General features: G+C 41.6%; 1 protein-coding gene across 1 annotated transcript in view; it reads right to left on the bottom strand.

Annotated features, from left to right (window-relative positions):
- atp1a2a (ATPase Na+/K+ transporting subunit alpha 2a) overlaps nucleotides 1–12708 on the bottom strand; it is a 119686-nt gene extending 106978 nt beyond the window's left edge. Inside the window, exon 1 of the mRNA XM_051923604.1 lies at nucleotides 12558–12708. Within this exon, the coding sequence (XP_051779564.1) occupies nucleotides 12558–12569 (12 nt within the window). The 5' untranslated portion in view covers nucleotides 12570–12708. The remainder of the gene's footprint in view (nucleotides 1–12557) is intronic.
- Between the last annotated feature and the right edge of the window lie 11555 nt (nucleotides 12709–24263).

Raw genomic sequence — 24263 nt, 5'->3', positions numbered from 1 at the left:
GTGTTCACTGGATGTTCTTTATACAGCCGCCAGTTAATCCAAAATGCTGCTGCGAGAATTATTAGAACAAGAAAATACGAACACATAACCCCAGTCCTCAAGTCCTTACACTGGCGCCCGGTTACGTTTAGGGCAGATTTTAAAATCCTCCTTTTTAACATATAAAGCCTTAAATGGCTGAGGTCTGGCTTACTTATCTGACCTTATCACGACTTACAAACCTGAGCGCACATTAAGATCTCATGATGCCGGTCTGCTTATGATTCCAAGGATTAATAAAATAACAATGGGGGGGGGGGTCTGGGGGGGTCGAGCTTTTAGTTACAGGACCCCTAAACTGTGGAGTGGTCTGCCTGCTACTATTAGAGATGCCCCTTCAGTCTCAGCCTTCAAAGACTCACCACTTCAGTTTAGCACACCCTGACTAGAGCTGCTGATTAACTGTGCAGACTTCATCTCTGCTGTTAGTCATTAGCACTAAAACAGAAGTAATGTGATAGTAAGAATTTGTTACTAACCTTCACCTGCTCTGTTTGTCTTCTCAGTACCCAAATGTGGAACTTGGTGCCCACTGCCCACCTGCCAAGTTGTTTTACCTGCCTAAGGTAAAGTCGTCTGTGATGGAGAATCACAGGAATCATCGGGTAGAGAGGTCCTTTCATTGGATTATTTTAGCTGTGGAATGGCCAATAGGGGGAGGCAACTTGACGGCCGAGGTCTCCAGGACTCTGAACAAATCCAAATCCTATTATGGGATGTCATCTACTTTTGAATTCTGCTCTTTACTTGTAATATTTCTATTGTATTGAGGATAACTTGTGTTCTGTTCTGTGTATTGGGTTGTATCGACACCCATTGCATGCCCAGCCTACCTGGACAGGGGTCTTTCTTTGAACTTCCTTTCCCGAGCTTTCTTCCTTCTTTTTTCCCTTTTTCTTATCTTCTTGGAGAGTGAAGGCTGGGGGGGCTGTCAGAAGGCACCACTGCAGCACTCCTTGTGTGATTTTGGGCTTTAGAAAACTTGTGAAATCCAGAGGATTCCCAATTTTGCAAGGACCTTTGCTGCATATGCAATATAAGTGGGTGAAGCTGAAGTTACTTGATTTGTCATGTCCTGCTAGGTCACCTTCTGGACATTACAGATTTCCGGTTTGTCCACATATCCTTCACAAAGCCAAAGAGCCCTTGAAGTTCAGACACATTTCTTCCTGGCCAGCTTTTAAGATTTTCAGCCATTTTTGCCACGGTACTTCTTTTGTAGAATCGGACCAGCCTTCACTCCCAATGAGCCTTGGGCACCCATGACCTTATCGCTGGTTCACTGGTTCACCACTTTTGGCCCACCTTTTGGTAGGTATTAACCACCACATACCAAGATCTGCCATTTTGGAGATGGTTTGAAATACGTCTTTGTGAAGAAAGGGATCCACGAGGAACCCCACAACCCAGTAAGAGCCGGTGTGTTTAAGAGTGCAGAGCTGTCCTATCTTCTTCTTCTTCTTCTTCTTCTTCTTCCTCTGCAGGTGCCACTCACATGGCTGCCATCTTTAACTCGACAGGCCTCACGTTTCACGTTCGCAGTCTGCATATCCAGGAGGTCACCTCACTTTTGAGAGATATTTCCTCCTCTTACTAGAAGTACATTGGAGATGTCAAATTACAGCCCAGTGGTGGTCTTGAGGTCAAATCCTCTTAGGTGGGAGGTTATTGAAGATAAATGTGCTATCGTCCCTTGAGAGCCGAGGTCATTTTTAGGGTTAAATACTTCATTGAAATGGGACACTTGAGCAACTTTCACATTACACAGTTTTCACAGGGGGGTGTCAAACTTGACAACTACAGTTGATGAGCTCCTCATCTAAGGATGTAAGATTAGAGGACCACCAGTTGGAGTAGTCGGATGTCAGACTTGACAACTAGATGACCTCCTTATCTGAGAACATCATCTTGCACCTCTTCTGGTTGGAGGGGATGTCAGACTTGATGATCTCCTCATCCGGGGGAGTCAGACTACACACCTCTAAACGGAGGAGATGTCAAAATGGACAACTGAAGTTGCTGCTCTCCTCGTTTGAGGATGTCAGATTATAGGACTTCTCTTTGGGGAGGGTGTCGAACTCAACGGCTGCAGTTGATGATGTCCTCATGCAAAGATTACACAACGTCTTGTTGGAGAGGATGTCAAAATGGACAACTGCAGGAGATGGTGTCCTTGACAACTGAAATTACATGATTTCTAATCGGAGGGGACCTCAAACCTTAGTAACTGCTGTTGCTGATCTCCTCGTTTGAGGATGTCAGATTCCCGACTACAAGTCGTGTAAGGGTGTCAGAGCTGACGGCTGGAGTTGATGATGTCCTCATTAAAGAATGTCAGATTACACAACTTCTTGTTGGAGAGGATGTCGACCTGGACAACCGCAAGCAATGGAAATTCCTGATCTTCTCTTCTGAGGACATCAGATTACATGATTTCTAATGGGAGGGGACCTCAAACATCATATCCCCAGTTGCTGACCTTCTCATTTGAAGATGACAGATTACACAACTTCCTAGTTGGAGGGAGCACCAAACAAATGAAGCTGTCGATCTCTTCATTCAAAGATGTCAGATTACATGACTTCTAGTGAGGGAGGATGTCAAACTTGACAACTGCTGTTGATGTTGTCCTCATCCAAGGGTGTCAGACTACATGACTTCTGGGTCAAAGGGGGTGTCAAACATAATGACTGCAGATGCTGATCTCCTCGTTTGAGGATGTCAGATTACACGACTTCCAGTTGGAGGGGACGTCAAACATGATGACAACAGTTGCTGATCCCCCTCTTCCAATAATGTCAGATTACACAAATTCTCATTGGATGGGATGACAAATTGATGACCGCAATTGTTGATCCTTCTCTTTCGAGAATGACAAATTACACGACTTTTAGTTAATGGGAGTGTCAAACTTGGTGACTGAATTGTTGATCTCCTCGATTACATTTTGTTATTGAAATGGGACACTTAATCTCACATTACATGACTTTTGGTCCGAGGGGATGTCAATCGTGATATCTGCAGTTAATGTTCTCCTCTTCCGAGGATATCCGATTACATGACTTCTGATTGGAGGGGGTGTCAAACTCGACAACTGTGGATGATGATCTCCTCAATCTAATGATGTATCATTCGATGAACACTAGTCGGAGTGGACGTCAAGCTTGACACCTACTAGATGACCTCTTTATCTGAAAAAATCAGATTACGCATCTTCTAGTTGGAGGGGACGTCAAATGGGATGACCACAATTGCTGATCCTCCTCTTCCATGGATGTCAGATTACACAAATTCTCATTGGATGGGATGACAAATTGATGACCACAATTGCTGATCCTTCTCTTTTGAGAATGTCAAATTACATGACTTTTAATTAACGGGAGTGTCAAACTTGGTGACTAGAATGTTGATCTCCTCGTCTGAAGTCTGTGGGGACTTGAAACTTGACGACCACAGTTGCAGATCTCCCCTCTCCTGAAGATATCAGATTACATGACTTCTGGATGAAGGGGTTTGATGATCTCCTTATCTAAGGATGTCATCTTAGATGACCTCAAGTTGGAGTGGATGTCAAACTTGACAACTACATTAGATGATCACCTTATCAGAGAATATCAGATTACACAACATCCAGTTGGAGGGGATGTCAAACCTGATGACCGCAATTGCTAATCCCTCTCCTTCCCAGGATGTCAGATGACATGACTTCCAGTTGGAGGGGATGTCAAACTTGATGACCACAGTTTCTGATTCCCCCCTTCCAAGGATGACTGCATTGTTCATCTCCTCGTCTGAAGATGTCAGATGACACAACTTCCTACTTGGAGGGGACGTCAAACATAACAAGCAGAGCTGCTGATCTCCTTGAGAAATGAAGTTGCTGATCTCTTCATTCAAGGATGTCAGATTACACGACTTCTAGTGAGAGAGGATGTCAAACTTGACAATTGTAGTTGATGATGTCCTCGTCCAAGGCTGTCATACTACACGACTTCAGGGTCAAAGGGGATGTCAAACGTGATGACTGTAGTCAGATTACATGTCAAATGTCAGATTATACAACTCCTTAGTTGGAGTGGACATCAAACATATCAATTAGAGTTAATGACCTCCATGACAACTAAAGCTGCTGATCTCCTTGTCCAAGAGTGTTAGATTAGAAGTCATGTAATCTAGAAATTGTGTAGTCAGGTAGGGAGATCATCAACTATGATTGTCAAGTTTGACAACCCCTCCAACTAGAAGTCAAAATCTGCCATCCTCAGAGGAGGAGAAGATCATCAAACTCATTCATCAAGTTTGACACCCCCTCCATCTAGAAGTCAAGTAATTGGATATCTCTGGGAGGGGAGGATCAGCAACTGCGGTCGTCAGGTCTGAGCCCATCAGACTAGAAGTCATGTAATAAGACGTCCTCAGGCAGGAGATCAACAATGCAGTCATCATGTTTGACACTCCCTTCATTTAGAAATAACAGATGAATCAGAAGCTGCACGCACCAAATTTGACATCCTCTACAACTGGATGCTGTGTAATCTGATATTCTCAGACAGGGAGATCGTCTAATGTAGTAGTCAAGTTTGACATCCACTCTGACAAGAAGTCATCTAATCTGACATCCGTAGATGAGGAAATCATCAACCCCCTTCATCTAGAAGTCATATAATCTGATATCTTCAGGAAAGGGGGATCAGCAACTGTGGCCGTCAGGTTTCCAGTCCCCTCAGAGCAGAAGTCGTGTCATCTGACATCCTCAGACAAGGAGATCAAAAACCTAGTCACCAAGTGTGACGCTCCCTTTAAGTAAAAGTCAAAGAGTGAGATCAGTAATTCTGGTCATCAAGTCTGACATCTCACCCAACTAGAATGTGCGTAATCTGACATCCTTGGAAGAGGGGGATCAGAAACTGTGGTCATCAAGTTTGTCATCCATTCTGTCTAGAGGTCATCTAATCTGACATCCATAGATGAGGAAATCATCAACCCCCTTCATCCAAAAGTCATGTCATTTGATATCTTCAGGAGAGGGGGAGTTCCTCAACTGTGGTCATCAAGTTTGAAGTCCCCTCAGACGTGAAGTTGTGCCATCTGACATCCTCAGACAAGGAGATCAACAACTGCAGTCACCAAGTTTGACACTCCTGTTAACTAAAAGTCGTGTAATTTGACACTCTTGAAAGAGAAGAATCAGCATTTGTGGTCATCAATTTGACAATTGCATCCAATGAGAATTTGTGTAATCTGACATCCATGGAAGAGGAGGATCAGCAACCGCTGTCATCTAGTTTGACATCCCCTCCAACTGGAAGTTGTGTAATCTGACATTCTCGGAAGAGGGGGACCAGCAAATATGGTCATCAAGTCTGACATCTCACCCAAATAGAATGTGTGTAATCTGACATCCTTGGAAGAGGGGGATCAGAAACTGCGGTCATCGAGTCTGACATCCCCTCCATCTAGAAGTCATGTACTTGGATATCTTTGGGTGTGGAGGGTCAACAATTGTGGCCACCAGGTCTGACAGCCCATCAGTCTAGAAGTCGTGTAATATGATGTTCTCAGACAAGGAAGTGAATGATGTACTCATCAAATTTGACACTCCCTTCATTTAGAAGTAATTTGACATTCTCGTAAGAGATGAATCAGCAACTGCACTCATCAAGTTTGACACCTGCCCAAAAAAGTAGATGCTGTGTAATCTGATATTCTCAGCTAAGGGAGATCATCTAATGTAGTAGTCACATTTGGCCTCCACTCCCACTTGAGGTCATCTAATCTGACACCCGTAGATAAGGAGTTCATCAACACCCCTCATCCAGAAGTCATGTAATCTGATATCTTCAGGAGAGGGGGATCAGCAACTGTGGTCATCAAGTCTGAAGTCCCCTCAGACTAGAAACCGTGTCATCTGACATCCTCAGACAAGCAGATCAACGATGCAGTCACCAAGTTTGACACTCCCGTTAACTAAAAGTCGTGTAATTTGACACTCTTTAAAGAGAAGTATCACCAATTGCAATCATCAATTTGATATCCCATCTAATGAGAATTTGTGTAATCTGACATCCATGGAAGAGGAGGATCAGCAACCGCTGTCATTTAGTTTGACATCCCCTCCAACTGGAAGTCGTGTAATCTGACATTCTCGGAAGAGGGGGATCAGCAATTGTGGTCATCACGTTTGAGGTCCCCTGCAACTAGAAGATGCGTAATCTGATATTTTCAGATAAAGAGGTCATCTAGTAGGTGTCAAGCTTGACGTCCACTCCAACTAGTGGTCATCGAATGTCACATCATTAGAGCAAGGAGATCATCATCAGCAGTTGTTGAGTTTGACACCCCTTCCAATCAGATGTCATGTAATCAGTATCCTCAGAAGAGGAGAACATTAACTGCAGATATCACGATTGACGTCCCCTTGGACCAAAAGTCATGTAATGTGAGATTAAGTGTCCCATTTCAATAACAAAATGTAACCGCAAGAGAGACCTTGCATCTCAAGATACAATAGCAGTTTTTCTTCAATAACTTCCCACATAAGAGGGTCTGACCCCAGGACCCCCATTGTGTTCCTTTTTTTTCATTTCTGATACAGCTTAGCTAGGAGAGAAGTGAAAAAGCATCACTTACATCTGGACACCAATTTCTGCTTTTCTCCATCGCTCCTGCTGCCAGTAGGAGGCGCCATAGTGGGTGCTGACCTCACCAGCTCCAATGCAGGTGAACACTTTGTGTGGATGTTTGCCATTTAAAGCTGAAGCAGCGGTCACAATCTCCTTTTCCGAGACAGAAGGTCAGACAGCGGCAACTTGATAATCGACAAATGTGCTGTGCGTGAGGATTGTGCCAGTTCTGGATGTTCATGTGGGGTCAGTCCAGCAGAAGGGGACGCCATCTTCAATGAAAAAGTCAACCTGCCGTCAAACTCGCTCTCAGAAGTAAAATTCCAGCAGCTCCAGTACAGCAATTACTTTTCAAGCATGTGCTGGAGTAGACTGCCAACTGCTATACCAGCCTGGTACTCAGACCTGCCCTTTGTCTCACATCCATTAAGCCCTCATTGCCTTTTAGGGTTTAAACCCAAATGACTTATGTGGGTGGCTCTTCCATCTCCTTTGTACAAATAAACATAACACAGCTTGGGGAGGAACGCCTGGTGCCATTCAGGGTCACAGTATACATGGCAGACACCCTCACATCACATGGCATTTCAGAAATGTCACTGCCATGCTGGCACCAGAGTTACAAGAACAAACAACTGAATGCGTCCTGTGGGACAGTGAGATCGCACTTATTGGCATTCTTTGCGGAAGGTACGATTTTAAAATCATTTTAAAATATAATTATAAAATAATTTCTTTTACAGCAAAACCTTTCCATAAATACAACATGTCTCTGTGTATCTGAACACATGTGTGCTTAGGAGGGCATCTTCAAGGCTCTGACCAGATAAGTAATTCCACTCTGAGAAGACAGAGGGCGCTGTTGTTAACAAAGTCTCCCTTTCCACACTTCAGAGGGACTCCGGCCTGAAGACGAGTGACCTCACTTCCTGTACAGCCCAGGAAGCCCCACCCCTTCTGAGAGATCAGCTCCGCCTCCACAAGCGTCCTTCTCATCTGACAAGCTTTCCTGTTTTTACACAGCAAACAGCCATTCGCTTGCATCCTTGAGTGGCTACTTATGTTCATCGTGTTTCTAACACCGTCATTAAATAGAGGTCCCCTTACTCTTTGGGCTGACTAATGCGTATTTATTGTAATATATACAGTATATATACACTACTCAAAAATATGAAAGGAACCCTTTGAAAACACATCAGATCTCAATAGGAGTAAAAATCCTGCTGGTTATCAATGCTGCTATGGACTGATATATTATATTATTACACACACTTACTTATGTATACATAGATATATTTTTTTAGAGTCAGGCATGCACACTTAGGGGACATCTTCTTGTGAAACATGTAATTCCCCTCCAGAGAGCGAGGTGGCACTGTCACAAACAACCTCCCTTCTTTTACCCCTTGCACTGGACCGGAAGAATTTTTGAAGTTACTTCCTTCAGACTGAAGTCCCACCACTTACACCTTTGATCACATTTAAGTGACACCAACCTCAGAAGTGACTTCTAAAAGCAATGACTCTTGTGACCGCTATGGTCTTTGTTCATTTCATCTTTTTTGTTCCAAACGTCTCTTACGCTTTAACAGGCTGGTGTCACATACGTGTGCTGAGGGAGTATGTTGGGGGCTCAGAGCAAGGGGACACAATGAGGATGGGTTGTGAGACACTGCACGGACCAACTGCTCGAGACTGGAGGACGAGTCCATCAAAATGCAATGACGACACATGCCGGGGGTCTTCGGGAGTCCCGCCTCTTCTGACGCCACATCCATGTGGGCACCACAACAGCCAGTGGCTGGCATTCAGTTCTGGACCTGCTACTGTTAGAGCCACATCAGCCCACAGAAGTGCTGCGATATCAAGCTTAAACACAGCCATGACAGGAGGCCATTCTGCCTCACCTAGCAGGGTTGGAGTCAGGACATCACTCTCCTCGAGAGGAGCAGAACAGAGTACAGGAGAAAAGGAGATCAAAAATAAATAAGAAAGAATTGTATCGTGATTGGCCATTGTGGAAGGGCATGAAATCTGTTTAAGGTATTCCCTTTAAAATAAATAAAGTTTGGACCCGAAACTCACGTCTTTGTCCCCTACAGGCCACTATATATGTATACAGAGAGAGAGAGAGTGTCAAGCACAGCCCCCATGAAGCCCTAAGTGTCACCCTAGGTGTCCCCCTAGGCATGTGGAGCGTGCGCCCCTCGAGTTACCAAAACAGCACACATAGATAGATAGATAGATAGATAGATAGATAGATAGATAGATAGATAGATAGATAGATAGATAGATAGATAGATAGATAGATGTGAAAGGCACTATATAAGATAGATAGATAGATAGATAGATAGATAGATAGATAGATAGATAGATAGATAGATAGATAGATAGATAGATAGATATGAAAGGCACTATATAATAGATAGATAGATAGATAGATAGATAGATAGATAGATAGATAGATAGATAGATAGATAGATAGATAGAGTGAAAGGCACTATATAATAGATAGATAGATAGATAGATAGATAGATAGATAGATAGATAGATAGATAGATAGATAGATAGATATGAAAGGCACTATATAATAGATAGATAGATAGATAGATAGATAGATAGATAGATAGATAGATAGATAGATAGATAGATAGATAGATATGAAAGGCACTATATAATAGATAGATAGATAGATAGATAGATAGATAGATAGATAGATAGATAGATAGATACATAGAGTGAAAGGCACTATATAATAGATAGATAGATAGATAGATAGATAGATAGATAGATAGATAGATAGATAGATAGATAGATATGAAAGGCACTATATAATAGATAGATAGATAGATAGATAGATAGATAGATAGATAGATAGATAGATAGATAGAGTGAAAGGCACTATATAATAGATAGATAGATAGATAGATAGATAGATAGATAGATAGATAGATAGAGTGAAAGGCACTATATAATAGATAGATAGATAGATAGATAGATAGATAGATAGATAGATAGATAGATAGATAGATAGATAGATAGATATGAAAGGCACTATATAATAGATAGATAGATAGATAGATAGATAGATAGATAGATAGATAGATAGATAGATAGATAGATGTGAAAGGCACTATATAATAGATAGATAGATAGATAGATAGATAGATAGATAGATAGATAGATAGATAGATAGATGTGAAAGGCACTATATAATAGATAGATAGATAGATAGATAGATAGATAGATAGATAGATAGATAGATAGATAGATAGATATGAAAGGCACTATATAATAGATAGATAGATAGTTATGAAAGGCACTATATAATAGATAGATAGATAGATAGAGTATTATTAGACTTATTATTATTATCCCCCTCACTGTCTGGAGCGTGTACCCCTTGAGTTATTAAAATGGTGCCCCTCAGTATCCACAGAGGCAAGGAGGGTCTTCAAACGGACCGCGTGCCTCTTAATTCTCATAAACAGCGCCCTTCTGGTGACAGCAAGCCTATGTGGCCGCCAATGTTTCCTAATGGGCTGACAGGCCGCCTGTGGTGGAGCAGCTCCACTTAGGAGACATCTTGAGGGCTGTCAACAGGTAGGCCATGCCAGTCTGACTCCAGAAGGGGGCGCTGTCACTTGATGCATTTTTCTTTACCACCCACAGTGCAGGAGAGAGTCAGGTGGAGGATTTCTGACTTCACTTCCTCTTCCTGCCAAGAAGCCCCCCACTTCTGGGAGGTCCCAATTAAAACATGGAGACTACTGGATGGAGATGTTCAGTTTGCCCCTGCGACTGGGGAGAGATGGAGCTGCTCCTCCTCAGAAGCACCACACCTGAGAAAACCTCAATGCCCTTGGCACTGCCATTAACCTGCTCTTTTTTGGCACATTTCTTCTTTTTTTTCCATTAAATGGCTGGCAGACCCTAACCCTAAGCCCAACTCACTGTGCTGCGCTCCCTCATATCATTACTGTCGTGACAGCGTTGCTACCTGACAACAAGAGGTCCAATTTTCAAGTCCCCGGTGCTCCCTGCATACGTGTGCTTGCCTGTTCTCCACACGTCTGTGTGGGTTTCGTGCCACCATTCAAAGACATTGGCATCACTGCATTGGCCTGATGTGAGTGTGTGTGTGAGTGAGGGGGCACGCTCCTCAAGGGGCCAAAGACTGTCTGAGGGGGTGGAAATATGTGGAAAAGCCAACAATAAAAGCAGCCCCATGAGCAGTGTTTGGGCACAGACCCAGCACTTTGTTTGCATCTCCCAGCTGCAAAGCCCATTGACCCTGATGTCTTACCACCTTGGATGTGGATCCTGGACTGGGGCTCACAGAGCCAGCATGGCACATTGGTTACCACTGACCAGAGGAGACCAGAGTGAGGTGTAGATGGGTGATGTGTGTAAGGGGCAAAGCAAGCGGGAGCTTGTGCCACCACTGACGATCTGAGCAGCCTGCTGTAAAGTGGTCTCACTGTGCCCCACAAGGGGTCTTTACAATATGTATATCAGGGTGGCACAGGAGCAGTGGTGCTGACCAGGGTTCAAGTCTTGAGTGCACCATGCATACAGTTTTATGTTCTCCCCATGTCTGTGTGGATCTCCACTCCAATGACCTGGAGGACTGGTGATGCCAAATTGACCCCTGATGTGTGTGTGTTGTCACCCTGTGATGGGCTGGCACCCCATCCTTGGATTGTTCCCTGCTACCCACTGCCGGACCTGCATTTACGGGACCCTGCAGTTTAAATTGTTATGGGGGCCCCTTCACAACCAGCAATGAGGTCTGGGTGACCCCCTGTCATCTTCTTCAATGGGGTTGTCCCACAACAGATCACCATAAATAATTTTAACCACTAGGCCTCAGATTGCCATATGGGATTATCTCAAATGTTAAAAGTCACTGGTATGAATAAAAATTTCCTATGCCTTATAGTTTGAGTTATGGGGAGGGTGAACATTATAGCGGCTTCTAGAGCCCCCTACGGCATTAGAGATCCTGAAGCTTAAGCTTTAGTGAGACAGGAGACCCGCACCTGCTGCTACCCCTGCCTTGGATATGCCAGTTATGAAAATGGATGGATAAATATAAAAATGACGACACGCCCCCTTTTCACTTTGCACCGTAAAGCCACGCCCCAAATTTGATTTTTTTTTTACCCCCACTGTCCCTTGTCTTTACAGTCACATTCCCAATTTGTGGATTCTAAAGAAATTCCCGGCCCAACGTTCGAATAGCTTGTTCTTCTTCTTCTTCGTGGTTTTCCGACTGCCGTGCCCTGAATGTTTCTCTCTTTTTTTTCTCCGCGATCTCCCCAGTAAAGCTGTGCCCCCGCCTTCTACTCCGCCCAGTCGCCCCCCATTCCGTCTGTCAAGCGCTCCACTAGCAGGTTTGTTCACAGCACGCTGCCGACCCGCCGGCCGGCCGACAGACCCACCAACGTCACGCATTTGGCCGGACTTGCTCAGGCACTTTAATCCCACGAAACACTCAGCCTTTCATTACAACGTAAATTAACTCCTTCGTGTCCGCAACCAAAGTCTGCGCCCCCCGCGTGGAAAGTTCAACGCCGCGTAGAAACTTCCAAAAATGGACATTCGAAGCCACATCAGGGAATCACGTTTGTCATTTGCAAGGAGCAGTAATGCAATGAAACGTTTAACGGTGTTTGGTTAGTTTCAAAGTGGGCTTCAGTTATAATGAAGTCGGCCAAATTTGCCCGTTGCGGCTTATTCAGTTCTTAGCACTACAGGACTCCTCTGAAATCATTATTGAATCGTCTCTCTCTTCAGAAATGGTCATTTTATTAACTTAACGCATCAGCTTATAGCGCTGCCCGACTGATCAGGCGAGCGTGCCGCACTAAGAGACCGTATAAGGTGCCTTACCCCTTTGCCCATGTTGACCGCCGCTCAGATCCCGACGAGAAGTGCGTTCGCTGCTCGAAGCCCTGGGGCCGCCGGCCGTCTGACTGACTGTCCGCTTCAGCCTTCTGCGCAGCTCTAGCGGCACCCCTGGCCCACCCCCTCCGCCACCACTCACGTTAATGTGTTGTTCAATTGCTTTTTTTGGTAACACTCGACACCCCCTCCCCCAATCACCCCCCCCCCCCCCCCCCGACCTCCCTCACCACTTGCCTGGGAAACTTAATCCGAACTTTTTTTTTTGCTTTTTGAAAAATGAACACATGACGCTCAGCTATTTCACTTATTCGACACGCACCCCCCCTTCTTAGACCCACCGAGTAAGAACTGACGACCATCCATCAATCCATTCATCCGCTAATTTTATTTTACAAATTCATTTGTCCGTCGCGAGCGAGCCGTTGATTGACTTTTAACAACTCGAAGGGTGCGCAAGTGAATACGAAGGGGACGATCTGCGCATGTGCGAGCCTGTCTTCAGGGCTGTAAATAAAATGAGCGATCGAGATTTGAAAGCGAAACCGGGAACAGGAGGGAGACGGCGTGAAATCGGAACATCCGGCAGGGAGGAATACAAAAGAGCACTAAGACTCCAACTTTCCTACTTGATAGATAGATAGATAGATAGATAGATAGATAGATAGATAGATAGATAGATAGATAGATAGATAGATAAAAGGCACTATATGACAGATAGATAGATAGAGATAGATAGATAGATGTGAAAGACACTATATAATAGATAGATAGATAGATAGACGAAAGGCACTATATGATAGATAGATAGATAGATAGATAGATAGATAGATAGATAGATAGGATAGACGAAAGGCACTATATGATAGATAGATAGATAGATAGACAAAAGGCACTATATGACAGATAGATAGATAGATAGATAGATAGATAGATAGATAGATAGATAGATAGATAGATAGATAGATAGATAGACGAAAGGCACTATATGACAGATAGATAGATAGATAGATAGATAGACGAAAGGCACTATATGATAGATAGATAGATAGACGAAAGGCACTATATGATAGATAGATAGATAGATAGATAGATAGATAGATAGATAGATAGATAGACGAAAGGCACTATATGATAGATAGATAGATAGACGAAAGGCACTATATGATAGATAGATAGATAGATAGATAGATAGATAGATAGATAGATAGATAGATAGATAGATATACTGAAAAAAATAACTTGTTGGATAAACTTAAAAAAATTATGGCAATCAATTGCATTCACCTTTTTAAGTTCTTTCAACTAACACTACTTTTAAGTAAATCCTACAATGGTATTAATGTAAATTTAACATTGCTTTTTGAGTTGAGTGAAAATAAAAATGTGATAAGAATTTGTTGGATTAACTAACATTTTCTTTTACAAAATTATTACTTTTTTAAGTTGAAACAACTAGTGTTCATAATTTAACCCTACTCAAATGGTGTATGTATAAGTTACACAAGATTTTAATTGGAATAAACTTAAAAAGGTTTACGCAATTGATTGCCATAATTTTTTTGAGTAAGCGTAACTCAATATTCTTACCTTTTCAAACAGAAGTCATAAAAGTGGAAAAAAGCACAAAAAGCACAAGAGTATAGTTTTTGTATTTTAATGTATAAAATATTATTACAATATTTTTCTTTACAAATAACAGTAATTACAATGTAGATTTTATTTTACCTTTGTTTTCTCTTCGCAAAAGCCTACAGCCATCTTATGGGCTCATTAACACTGAAATTTACTTTACAATCCAAATTGTTCATTTCCTTCTAAATGTTTGCTAGTTCACAGTATGTAACTTTTACAAAATAAGGTTAACTGTGAAGCTGTAAACTTAATAACCTTAACAAAATCTTGTGTAAAGTAGGGCCATCCATCCATTATCCAACCCGCTATATCCTAACTACAGGGTCATGGGGGTCTGCTGGAGCCAATCCCAGCCAACACATGGCGCAAGGCAGGAACAAACCCCGGGCATGTCGCCAGCTCACCGCAGGGCACACACACACCAAGCACAATTTAGGATTGCCAATGCACCTAAGCTGCATGTCTTTGGACTCTGGGAGGAAACCGGAGCACCCAGAGGAAACCCACACAGACACAGGGAGAACATGCAAAATCCATGCAGGGAGGACCTGGGAAGCGAACCCAGGTCTCCTAACTGTGAGGCAGCATCACTACTGCTGTGCCACCGTGCAGCCCACCTTAACAAATTCTTATGTAAAATAGGGCCTCTATATTGGTAGGTAAATACAAAAAAAAATCCAGTAAACAATGCTTTTTTTGACCAAAATATGGTCATACCCTGTATATACAAAACAATATGGTCTTCTAATATTGCAGTAAATAAAGCTGATGCAAAAAAATAAAGCAGTAACATTAGCACATTAACCTGTTTTTTAAAGAAAGAACTTTTGAGCTACGTTTGAGACCACTCAATTCCAAAAACAATTTTTGGAATACTTCTAAAGTATATCTGAGCTCTGTGGTGGGTTGGCGCCCTGTCTGGCATTGGTTCCTGCCTTGTGCCCTGTGCTGGCTGGGATTGGCTCCAGCAGACCCCCGTGACCCTGTAGTTAGGATATAGCAGGATAGGAAATGACTGACTGGCTATATCTGAGCTCTTTAGGGTAACTTAGATTCAGTGAATATATAACACATAGTAACATGGCACATGCTGTTGCAAATTCACCAAAATTATTTACAGATTTAGTTTACTCAACAGTCACACCAACATCTGCTGGTTCTGCATCAGGAGCTCCTTCATGCTTTGCCACAATTAGTTTGAGAGTATACTGACTCCAGTCAGACTGAATACTATCAGCTTCAACATCCTAAAGAAAATAAAATGCCATAATTAATATCAATAACAAATACATCTACATTTCAAAGGAATACTCCACCAAAAAATAAACACTTTAACTGTTCCTTGTCCTACACTGGTAGAGCTGGCTGAGAAGAATTTCAATTTCAGGTTTTAAAGCAAAAAAAGCAAAGCAAATCGTGACACAATACAATTTAATAGAAACTAATTCTATATAGTACCAAACAATATCAAAGTGTTCGTGAAAAAATTTCAGATTACTAATGTTTTATAATCAGGATGGATGACATCCAGTGTAGAGGGCATCACCCAACAAATGAAATCAATTGCTTTTCTTTCAAGCCTTTTCTAAACTTGACTTGGCCATTTCTTTGGTTTTCAATGTTTTATGCATCAGCATCCATATGTGTTATTTTTGACATGCAACAGTGCAATATACTGTCAAAGCAAAGAAAAATTAAAGTAATATAAACTACTGAGTGAAAGAATATAGTGTTACTAACATATTATAGTAGTATATATTTTATTTATTAGTTTCTTAAAGTTGTCATTGTATAGATTAGAGTTTTTTTTTTGTTTTTTTAACTCCACTCAGTCAATGCAATATTGAGATACCGGCTCTATCTCCGCAAACAGAAGAGGAAAAAAAATAAAACTGATCCACTTACCACATACTGTACTCTGAGAAGATCCTCCACATTTTCACCAAGGTACTTTATCACACAGCAGAGAACAAGCTCTCTTCACTTGTGGAGAGTATTCCATCCATCCATTTTCCAACCCGCTGAATCCGAACACAGGGTCACGGGGGTCTGCTGGAGCCAATCCCAGCCAACACAGGGCACAAGGCAGGAACCAATCCCGGGCAGGGTGCCAACCCACCGCAGTTGTGGAGAGTATTTTCCTGTTTAAATCAGTATTAAGAGGCATTGTGAAAAAGCAACCAAACCAGGTCATTTAATAAATATCTCTGCAAGAATGTACTTATGTTTCTTACCCCATAAGATATCTAGCATCATGTGGATTTCTTTTTCTACGGCACCTCCCTTATTACGGAAAATGCTTATCAGCCTTGGTGTGAATTTATCCAGGGAAGACGTAAACTTTGCAACCAGATGGATTGTTGGGATTCTTTGGAATTCTTTGCTGATCTGCACACATAGAACACAAACCATAAAGTGGAACTAATTACAAACAATTCTGAAATGATAACAAACAACTGTTTATTTAAAAAGCTCTAAAACTACACCATATTACACAGAAAAAAAGGAACTTTAACAATGCAAAATAATTTAGAAGATAAATTACTTACATTTTTTTCAGTACCTGAGTGGCATTGAAGAGAGCTGGCCATCTTGCTTTGAAATCTTCAATCCTTCGGAGAGAAAATGTTTTGGCCATTTTTTGGGTGATAACACTGTGATTATCTTTCTTCCTCACCTCACTCATAAGCTCCTCTCTTTCTTTTTCAAGACTTTGTTTTATTTCCCCAGCTGGATAAGGTGGAAGACAATTCACTTCAGCCTTCTTGGGTTTTTTAATATTTCTTGCTGAAGACTTTTCCTGCAACTGCTTCTTTAATGAATTCAGCTCAGGGCATCCAAGGGACCTTAATGTTGTCCTGTAATTGTCCATTTTATATTTTAAGCTGGTCTGCCAACCATAATAACCAGACTAAGAGGCTGGCTCCTTTAAACATGGGTGCTTTGCTTCTGCTACTGCACAAATCTGACCATGTACAAAATTGTTGTGAAGAAGTCAGTAGTGCTTAAGCAGATCTGCAGCAATTACAATACCACCTCATTTCACACCTACAAGAATTGCAAATAATGCAGCATTAATTATTAAAAATAAATATGTAATTTTAGACATGGAGTAGTATCAAGTGCAGCTATAAATATATATTTTCTGGTGATTACCTGTCATAAATTTAAATACAAAAAACATTTTGCATGAATGTATAATGTGTTTGTGTAAAAATAGTAAACAAATGTCAAAATTAATTTTACTTGCGATTTCCAAATAATTTATCTTTACCATAATAACATAATTACATAACTCTAAGAGATATATCTGCTTTATAAGCTAGTATACAAATTATCTGTTAATACTGGCTGCCACCTGCTATCCATACGAAATAGTATACTAAGAGAATATATTCAAAATTCTGATAGAAAATAATGAATACCTCTTATAAATAACCATTTTATGTGCCATGAATCATAAAAATATAATACATAAAATATCAATTCAACAACTTAATAACGCAGAAACGATATGCCTTGTAGTCTTCTTTAAGTTTCCCCATTTTCTCCCTTGCAATGACGTTTTTGTCGCATCATAAGTTACCTGTTCTGAAACTTTGTTTTTACCCAGGAAGTACCTTTATATTGAAACTGGCGATATTGTATATACTCAAGTATTTTAAAAAGTACGCCGAATGTAAGATCTTTGTTAAAGATTTTTTAAACTTACACGAGCAGCTGTACATCTCCGTGTCTTCAGATAATTAATCGCTCTATGTAATTTATAAATCCAGTTGCAAATTGTGCAAACTTTGATTATCGCGAAACAAGTGCTCGAAAAATGGCGTTTGGAACAGAAGAAAAAAAGGACATTCAACAGGTTTTGATTACGAGGAGAATAAAAGTTACTTGTAATAAATACTATAATCACACACTTTCACGCTATAAGTCAGTCAGTTCTTTGGAGAGTTGTAGACAAATTAACAACAAAAATACTTACCTATATGCCTGCGATTAAACCGCAGTACATAAACATCTTAACAAGCTGTTCACATTATCGTAGCTTATATGGAATGTAAGTTATTAACGTCTTAACAAAACTGCGCACATAAAAAAAAACTGATATAAAATATAAATAATTAATATCTTACCAATTCCAAGAAATGTAAAGAAAAATGGTTTAAAGACCCGCCAGTTCGATGAATATAAATCAGGTGATTAATTTGCACAAATCAGAAGCTCTTCAGTGAGCATACCCGTATGATGATCACTGTCCACGAATGAGAAATTGCTCAGTGTGCATGCGCAAAAGTAAAAGCCCGCCCAACTATGTATAATTGGATTTAAACAAAAAACTTAGTAGAGGCAATGTAATAAGTAATGTAAAGTTGAAAGTCCCTGTATTTTGTTGGGTAAACTAGTAAATATAAGTAAATTCTAAATTTTACCATTTGTATGTAAAATAAACTCATCTATATGAGTAAAATAAGCTAGACCAAAGAATGATTTTTTTCAGTGTAGATAGATAGATAGATAGATAGATAGATAGATAGATAGATAGATACTTTATTAATCCCAAGGGTGCTAGGGTGTTGTACTGTATTTTGCTTGGCTTTTCTCTTAATCCCAAGGGGAAATTCCCATACTCCAACAGCAGCATACTGATACAAAAAAACAATATTAAATTAAAGAGTAATAAAAATGTAGGTATAAAAGAAAGTGATAGGAGTGATCAATAAAAAATAATAAAGAGAAAAATAAAAGGTAGAAAAAATAAAGTCGTACACGGAGCTGCTGAAAAGGCTGCCACTCTCGGCATTTATTTATATGCTCATTATTGTCGGGTGAAGTTCTTACCTGCCCGTGTGGCTCTCGCAATAGTTTTAAGTTTTGTAACTTTTGACCTATGAGAGGATGGTCTGAATTTAAGCTATTTTCTTTCTTAAATAATTAAAGCCGAAGGAGGAGAAGTAATGTAAATTCGAACAGAATGATGCGCAACAGGCGACCCGGCGCAGTGCGACAGTCCTTTTTTTTGCGGTCAAGTTAAAAATGAAGCCCCTCTCACCAGGAAGTGGGCGTCTGGCACCGGGCTGCCTAACAGAGTTTAGTGAAAGTTGCCATCTATCATTCAGGAGGCAAAGTGCGTGCCAGCTTCTGGGCCACCTTGGAACTCACCGGTCCTATCCTGTCCTGTCCGGTCCAGTCCAGCCGCGGGGCTGCGCTCGTTCAGACTGAGGACATTTCAAGGCGCTGGGCGGTCAACGGAGCGACAGCTTATTTTATTTTTAAAGCGTTAAATGTCGTTTTATTAGGGGCTACAGACCGTTGTACCGAATTCATGCCTTTCATCAGCTATCACCTTTTGACCCGCAGATTATGCCTTAAAGGTGCCAGAGTGAGCAATGCCATATAGGGCAACCATTTTTGGTTCCAATAGACCCCTCCACATGAAGGCTCCAGAATTAACCCTTGATTTATTTAATAGGCTCCATACTGCAATTAATTCACCGGGAAGAGATGGTTAAGTCCAGGCTAAGTGCACGTGCTCTTAATGGTGTCCTGCTAGGGAGCCTTGTCACACATTAAACAGTTCGGGGTTTTTTACATATTAGAAAGTTTTTCAAAGCAGAAAGAAGCAAATATGCGAAGAACCCGTCCCACCATGAAACTGCGAAGAACCACAAAACCCAGTAACGAACCATCAAGTGCCATTATAGGACCGGGATTATTAACAGGGTAGAAGTTTCATAAGTGTAGCTGAAACACAGACAATCCTAGGTCGATTTAAGGATGAATTGGGCAAAACCGCGGCTCTGCCATTTAAGCGAACTAGACGGTCACCAAGAGCGGCAACAATTTGATTCGGGAGGAATCGGGGCGACACTGGGACCCTGTCTTACAAACAGTCGGACTCAATACGACAGTCCGATTATATCGATTATATTAATTTATATTATTTTCGCGTACTATAATGTTTGATCTTATCACCTGACAATGGCAAGGACACCATCAGTAGCGACGATAATAATAAGTAGAATCCTCAAACTGCAGCATAAAAGACACAGACGCGGCCAAATAAAATTGAACGATCGAAACGGCAGCAGGACAGCCGCTCTCGACTTCCTCGCCAAACTCTTCTCATCTCCCAGAGGGGCTTACATGAAAACGTACGCTAGAATTTGATAAATATCGGCCTCTGTTGTTCACCGGACACGTTAAAGCGGGTCTCCATAGTCCACCGCTGACTGGAAAAACTCGTCCATTGATTGGCTAGTTATTTTCTAATATTTGCATACAGGAAGATACCGAGCATGTGGAATCGTGGCTAAATATTATAAGGGAATTCTTTTTCTTTAGTTTTATAAAATTTTGAAGTATTTTTAATTTTAAATGCAGTTTGCTATTTTAAATTATATTTATATGTTTTGGAGGGGCGGCCCAGTGATAGCGCTGCTGCCTCGCAGTTAGAAAACCCGGGTTCGCTTCCCATGTCCTCCCTGTGTGGAGTTGGCATGTTCTCCACGTGTCTACCCACAGTCGAAAGACACGCAGGTTAGGTACATTGACGATTCTAAATTGTGCTTGGTGTGTGTGTGTGTGCCCGGAGTTTGTTTCCTATCGTGACCCTGTAATCAGGATATAGCTGGATGGTTGTTTTGGAGCTTCTTTAGTGAGCATATGGCTAGATAGTAGCTATAATAGTAAATTATTATTAAATTATTAAATAGAAAATTATGCATGCAAAAGAAATGTTCAGAAGGTGTTAAAAGTGCCTTTTTTTTTTTTTTTAATTTTTCTTTAAAAGCGCTAGATACAAATAATTTGAGAACGGTAGGAAAATTTTGACCATGAAGTTAGTGACTGGCGATATGGACTCGTCACACTCTGGACCCCAACATCAGGGACTGACCTCATGGGTTTCAGACTCTCCGAGTACCAACTAGCTACACTGTGCACCCCATCACTTCACGCCCACCTCAGTGGTGGGCACCGCCATCACTTCCAAGCATACCTGACGCTGGGTGAGCCTTGCGTTAGACTTTCTCTTGGATTTTATCACAACAAGTTGCTGGACTGTTAAGGCCTGCCTGTCCATGGGTTACAATTTGAGTGTTTGTTGACATTTTTATGCGCTTTTTCTCTTGTTTTAGCAGTTTTCCTAGTCACTGATTTCGATTCAGCTTATAAACGCATACATGAATAAATGAAGCCTTCTAGAATCTGACGTCCTCCCGACATTTCCAAATTGTAAGTTCACTGTTTTATACCCAAACTGTTGATATTTCGCTCTTTGCCAGTCCTGCCTCTCCTCTCGCGTGTCTCCAGGTTTCTACAATCAGATCTGTAGGTGTAAATAAAGGACGTCCGTGTTTGGAGTTCATGTATAACGAAGGCTCGAGACTCGTCTGTATTTGCAAAGTATTTTTCCACGGTGATAACCTAAACATTTCAAGACTGACGCACCTCCAGGCATAACCTCCACCGAGAAGTTGAGACGCCTTGATCTCCAAGAATATCCTGGACACACCTGGTGAAGACCACTTGCCAGCTAATTACCTTGAGGTTCACACTAATGGGGCATCCCCACTGGCCTGATAAACCCTGTGAAGAAGTGGGCAGCGGCATCTGCCCCCTGCACCAGGTGCCCTAATGTTTGCTTTGGAACTTCAGCCACTCTGAATATAAAGACAAAGTACAGAAACTTTAAAGCAATGTAAAGTAGAAGCAAAAATAGCAAAGTCAGCATATGAAGGTGTAGACTTAGAAAGTTTACTGAAAATTAGCAGCAATGACAAAGAAGATGGCATCTTGGGCAGCTTATAGATTTAGGAGTGCATGAGTTGTGTTCTTCAATGTCCAGAAGGACCGCCGTCTCTGACAGGTTGCTATATCTGCGTTAACAATGAGCGTCTCTACAGTTTTTACAAAGCACTCTAAAGTAAGAATATTTATTTTCTGAATAATGTTCACGGTGGCGCAGTGGGTAGCGCTGCTGCCTCGCAGTTGGGAGATCTGGGGACCTGGGTTCGATTCCCGGGTTCTCCCTGTGTGGAGTTTGCATGTTCTCCCTGTGTCTGCGTGGGTTTCCTCCGGGCACTCCGGTTTCCTCCCACATTCCAAAGACATGCAGGTTAGGTGGATTGGCGATTCTAAATTGGCCCTAGTGTGTGCTTGGTGTTTGTGTGTGTCCTGCGGTGGGTTGGCACCCTGCCTGGGATTGGTTCGTGCCCTGTGTTGGCTGGGATTGGCTCCAGCAGACCCCCGTGACCCTGTATTCAGATTCAGCGGGTTGGAATATGGATGATGTTCATAAAAATGAATTTTGTATTTTCATTAACCCTGTAAACACCACTCAGTAGTGCTTTTGGTTACAATAGTGGCATCTAGTGACCAACTTCAGTCTTGACACTTAACAACCAATGCTTATTTAAGAATTTCCAACATGTCATCTATTTTTGTTTGTGTGTAATTTGAGATTTATGAATAGTTTTTAATTTATTTATTTTAGAGCACACACATGCACACATATAACTTCATATTAAAATCTTGAACTGAATTCTACTTTCTTAAGTGTTTTAATTGACACTTTTCTGTGAATGCCAATTATTCTTACACAATCAGTCAAAGCCCTTTAATTTAATCTCTTATGCAAACAGTATGCCATTCCAACAGATGGCCCATTACAAACATTAACACTGCTTTAATTAATCTCATGTCAAGTGACATATAACAGAGGCATATGCATAACATGTATTATTCCAACAGATGGTGCATCACAAACATTTGTTGTAATAAAATGCATTGCATTTGTCATTCCAACAGATGACGCATCACAAACTTTAACACTGATTTTACAAATTCCATACCAAATGGCATACAACAGAAACATATGCCTTGCATTTGTCATTCCAACAGATGACCAATCACAAACATTAACACTGATTTAACAGATCCCATACTAATTGACAAATTAGCATTTATCATTCCAACAGATGACGCATCACAAACTTTAACACTGATTTTACAAATTCCATACCAAATGGCATACAACAGAAACATATGCCTTGCATTTGCCATTCCAACAGATGACCAATCACAAACATTAACACTGCTTTAACAGATCCCAAACCAAGTGACCAATAAAAGAGACTTATGCATTGTGATTGTCATTCCAACAGATGGGGCATCACAAACATTTGTAGTAATGCATTTTATTACTGTAGATGTTTGTCTGGTTTTACCCCTAAGAAGTCTACCATTGACCACATCCTGTTCTCATGGAGTGCCAACGCAATTATCAGCAGAGTTTCTTTGCAGCCTTTGTTGATTTTCATAAAGCGTTCGACTCAGTTGATCGAGTTGCCCTGTGGGACATCCTGAGAGTTTGCGAGATCCCCTCAAGGTTGCTGGATATCATGGCTGGCCTGTACACTGTTACTGTGAGTGCTGTGCAGAGTAGAGACAGAATCTCTGCATTTTTCCCAGTTGATTCTAAGGGTCTGTCAGGGGTCTTTTCTGCTCCTACTCTGTTCAATGATTGCATGGATTGGGTGGTTGGCAAGGTCGTGGGGTCCAGTGGCTGTGGGGCATCTGTTGGTGAAGAGAAATTCACGAATCTTGACTTTGCTGATGATGCTGTAATCTTCGTGGAGTCAATGGAGGCTCTGATCGGGGCGCTCGAGAGAATGAGTGAGGGGTCTGAGTGTCCAGGGTTGTGAGGGTCCTGATATAAAACAAAGAGCCAGGCCTTTAGTGACCTCTTGGGCACGGCCATCGGCAGTGTGTCTGTCTGCGGAGATAGTGTCGACCTCGTCATTGAGAGGTTTACTGACCTCGGCAGTGACATTCATGTCTCTGGTGACTCTTCCTATGAAGTCATTAGACGGATTGGGGGAGCATGGGGGGTCATGAGGTCACTGGAAAGGGGTGTGTTGCACTCCCGATATCTGCAAAAGGAAGAAGGTCCAAGTCTTTAGTGTCCTGGTGCTCCCTGTTTGTGAGACATGGATGCTATCCAGTGACCTGAGATGAAGACTCGACTCCTTCATGTGTGTCACTTTGGCGAGTCCTTGG

Source organism: Erpetoichthys calabaricus, chromosome 2, assembly GCF_900747795.2.
Source record: "Erpetoichthys calabaricus chromosome 2, fErpCal1.3, whole genome shotgun sequence".
Taxonomy (NCBI): Eukaryota; Metazoa; Chordata; class Cladistia; order Polypteriformes; family Polypteridae; genus Erpetoichthys; species Erpetoichthys calabaricus.
The sequence above is the reverse complement of the archived record's forward strand: the minus strand, read 5'-3'. Positions and strand labels throughout refer to the sequence as shown.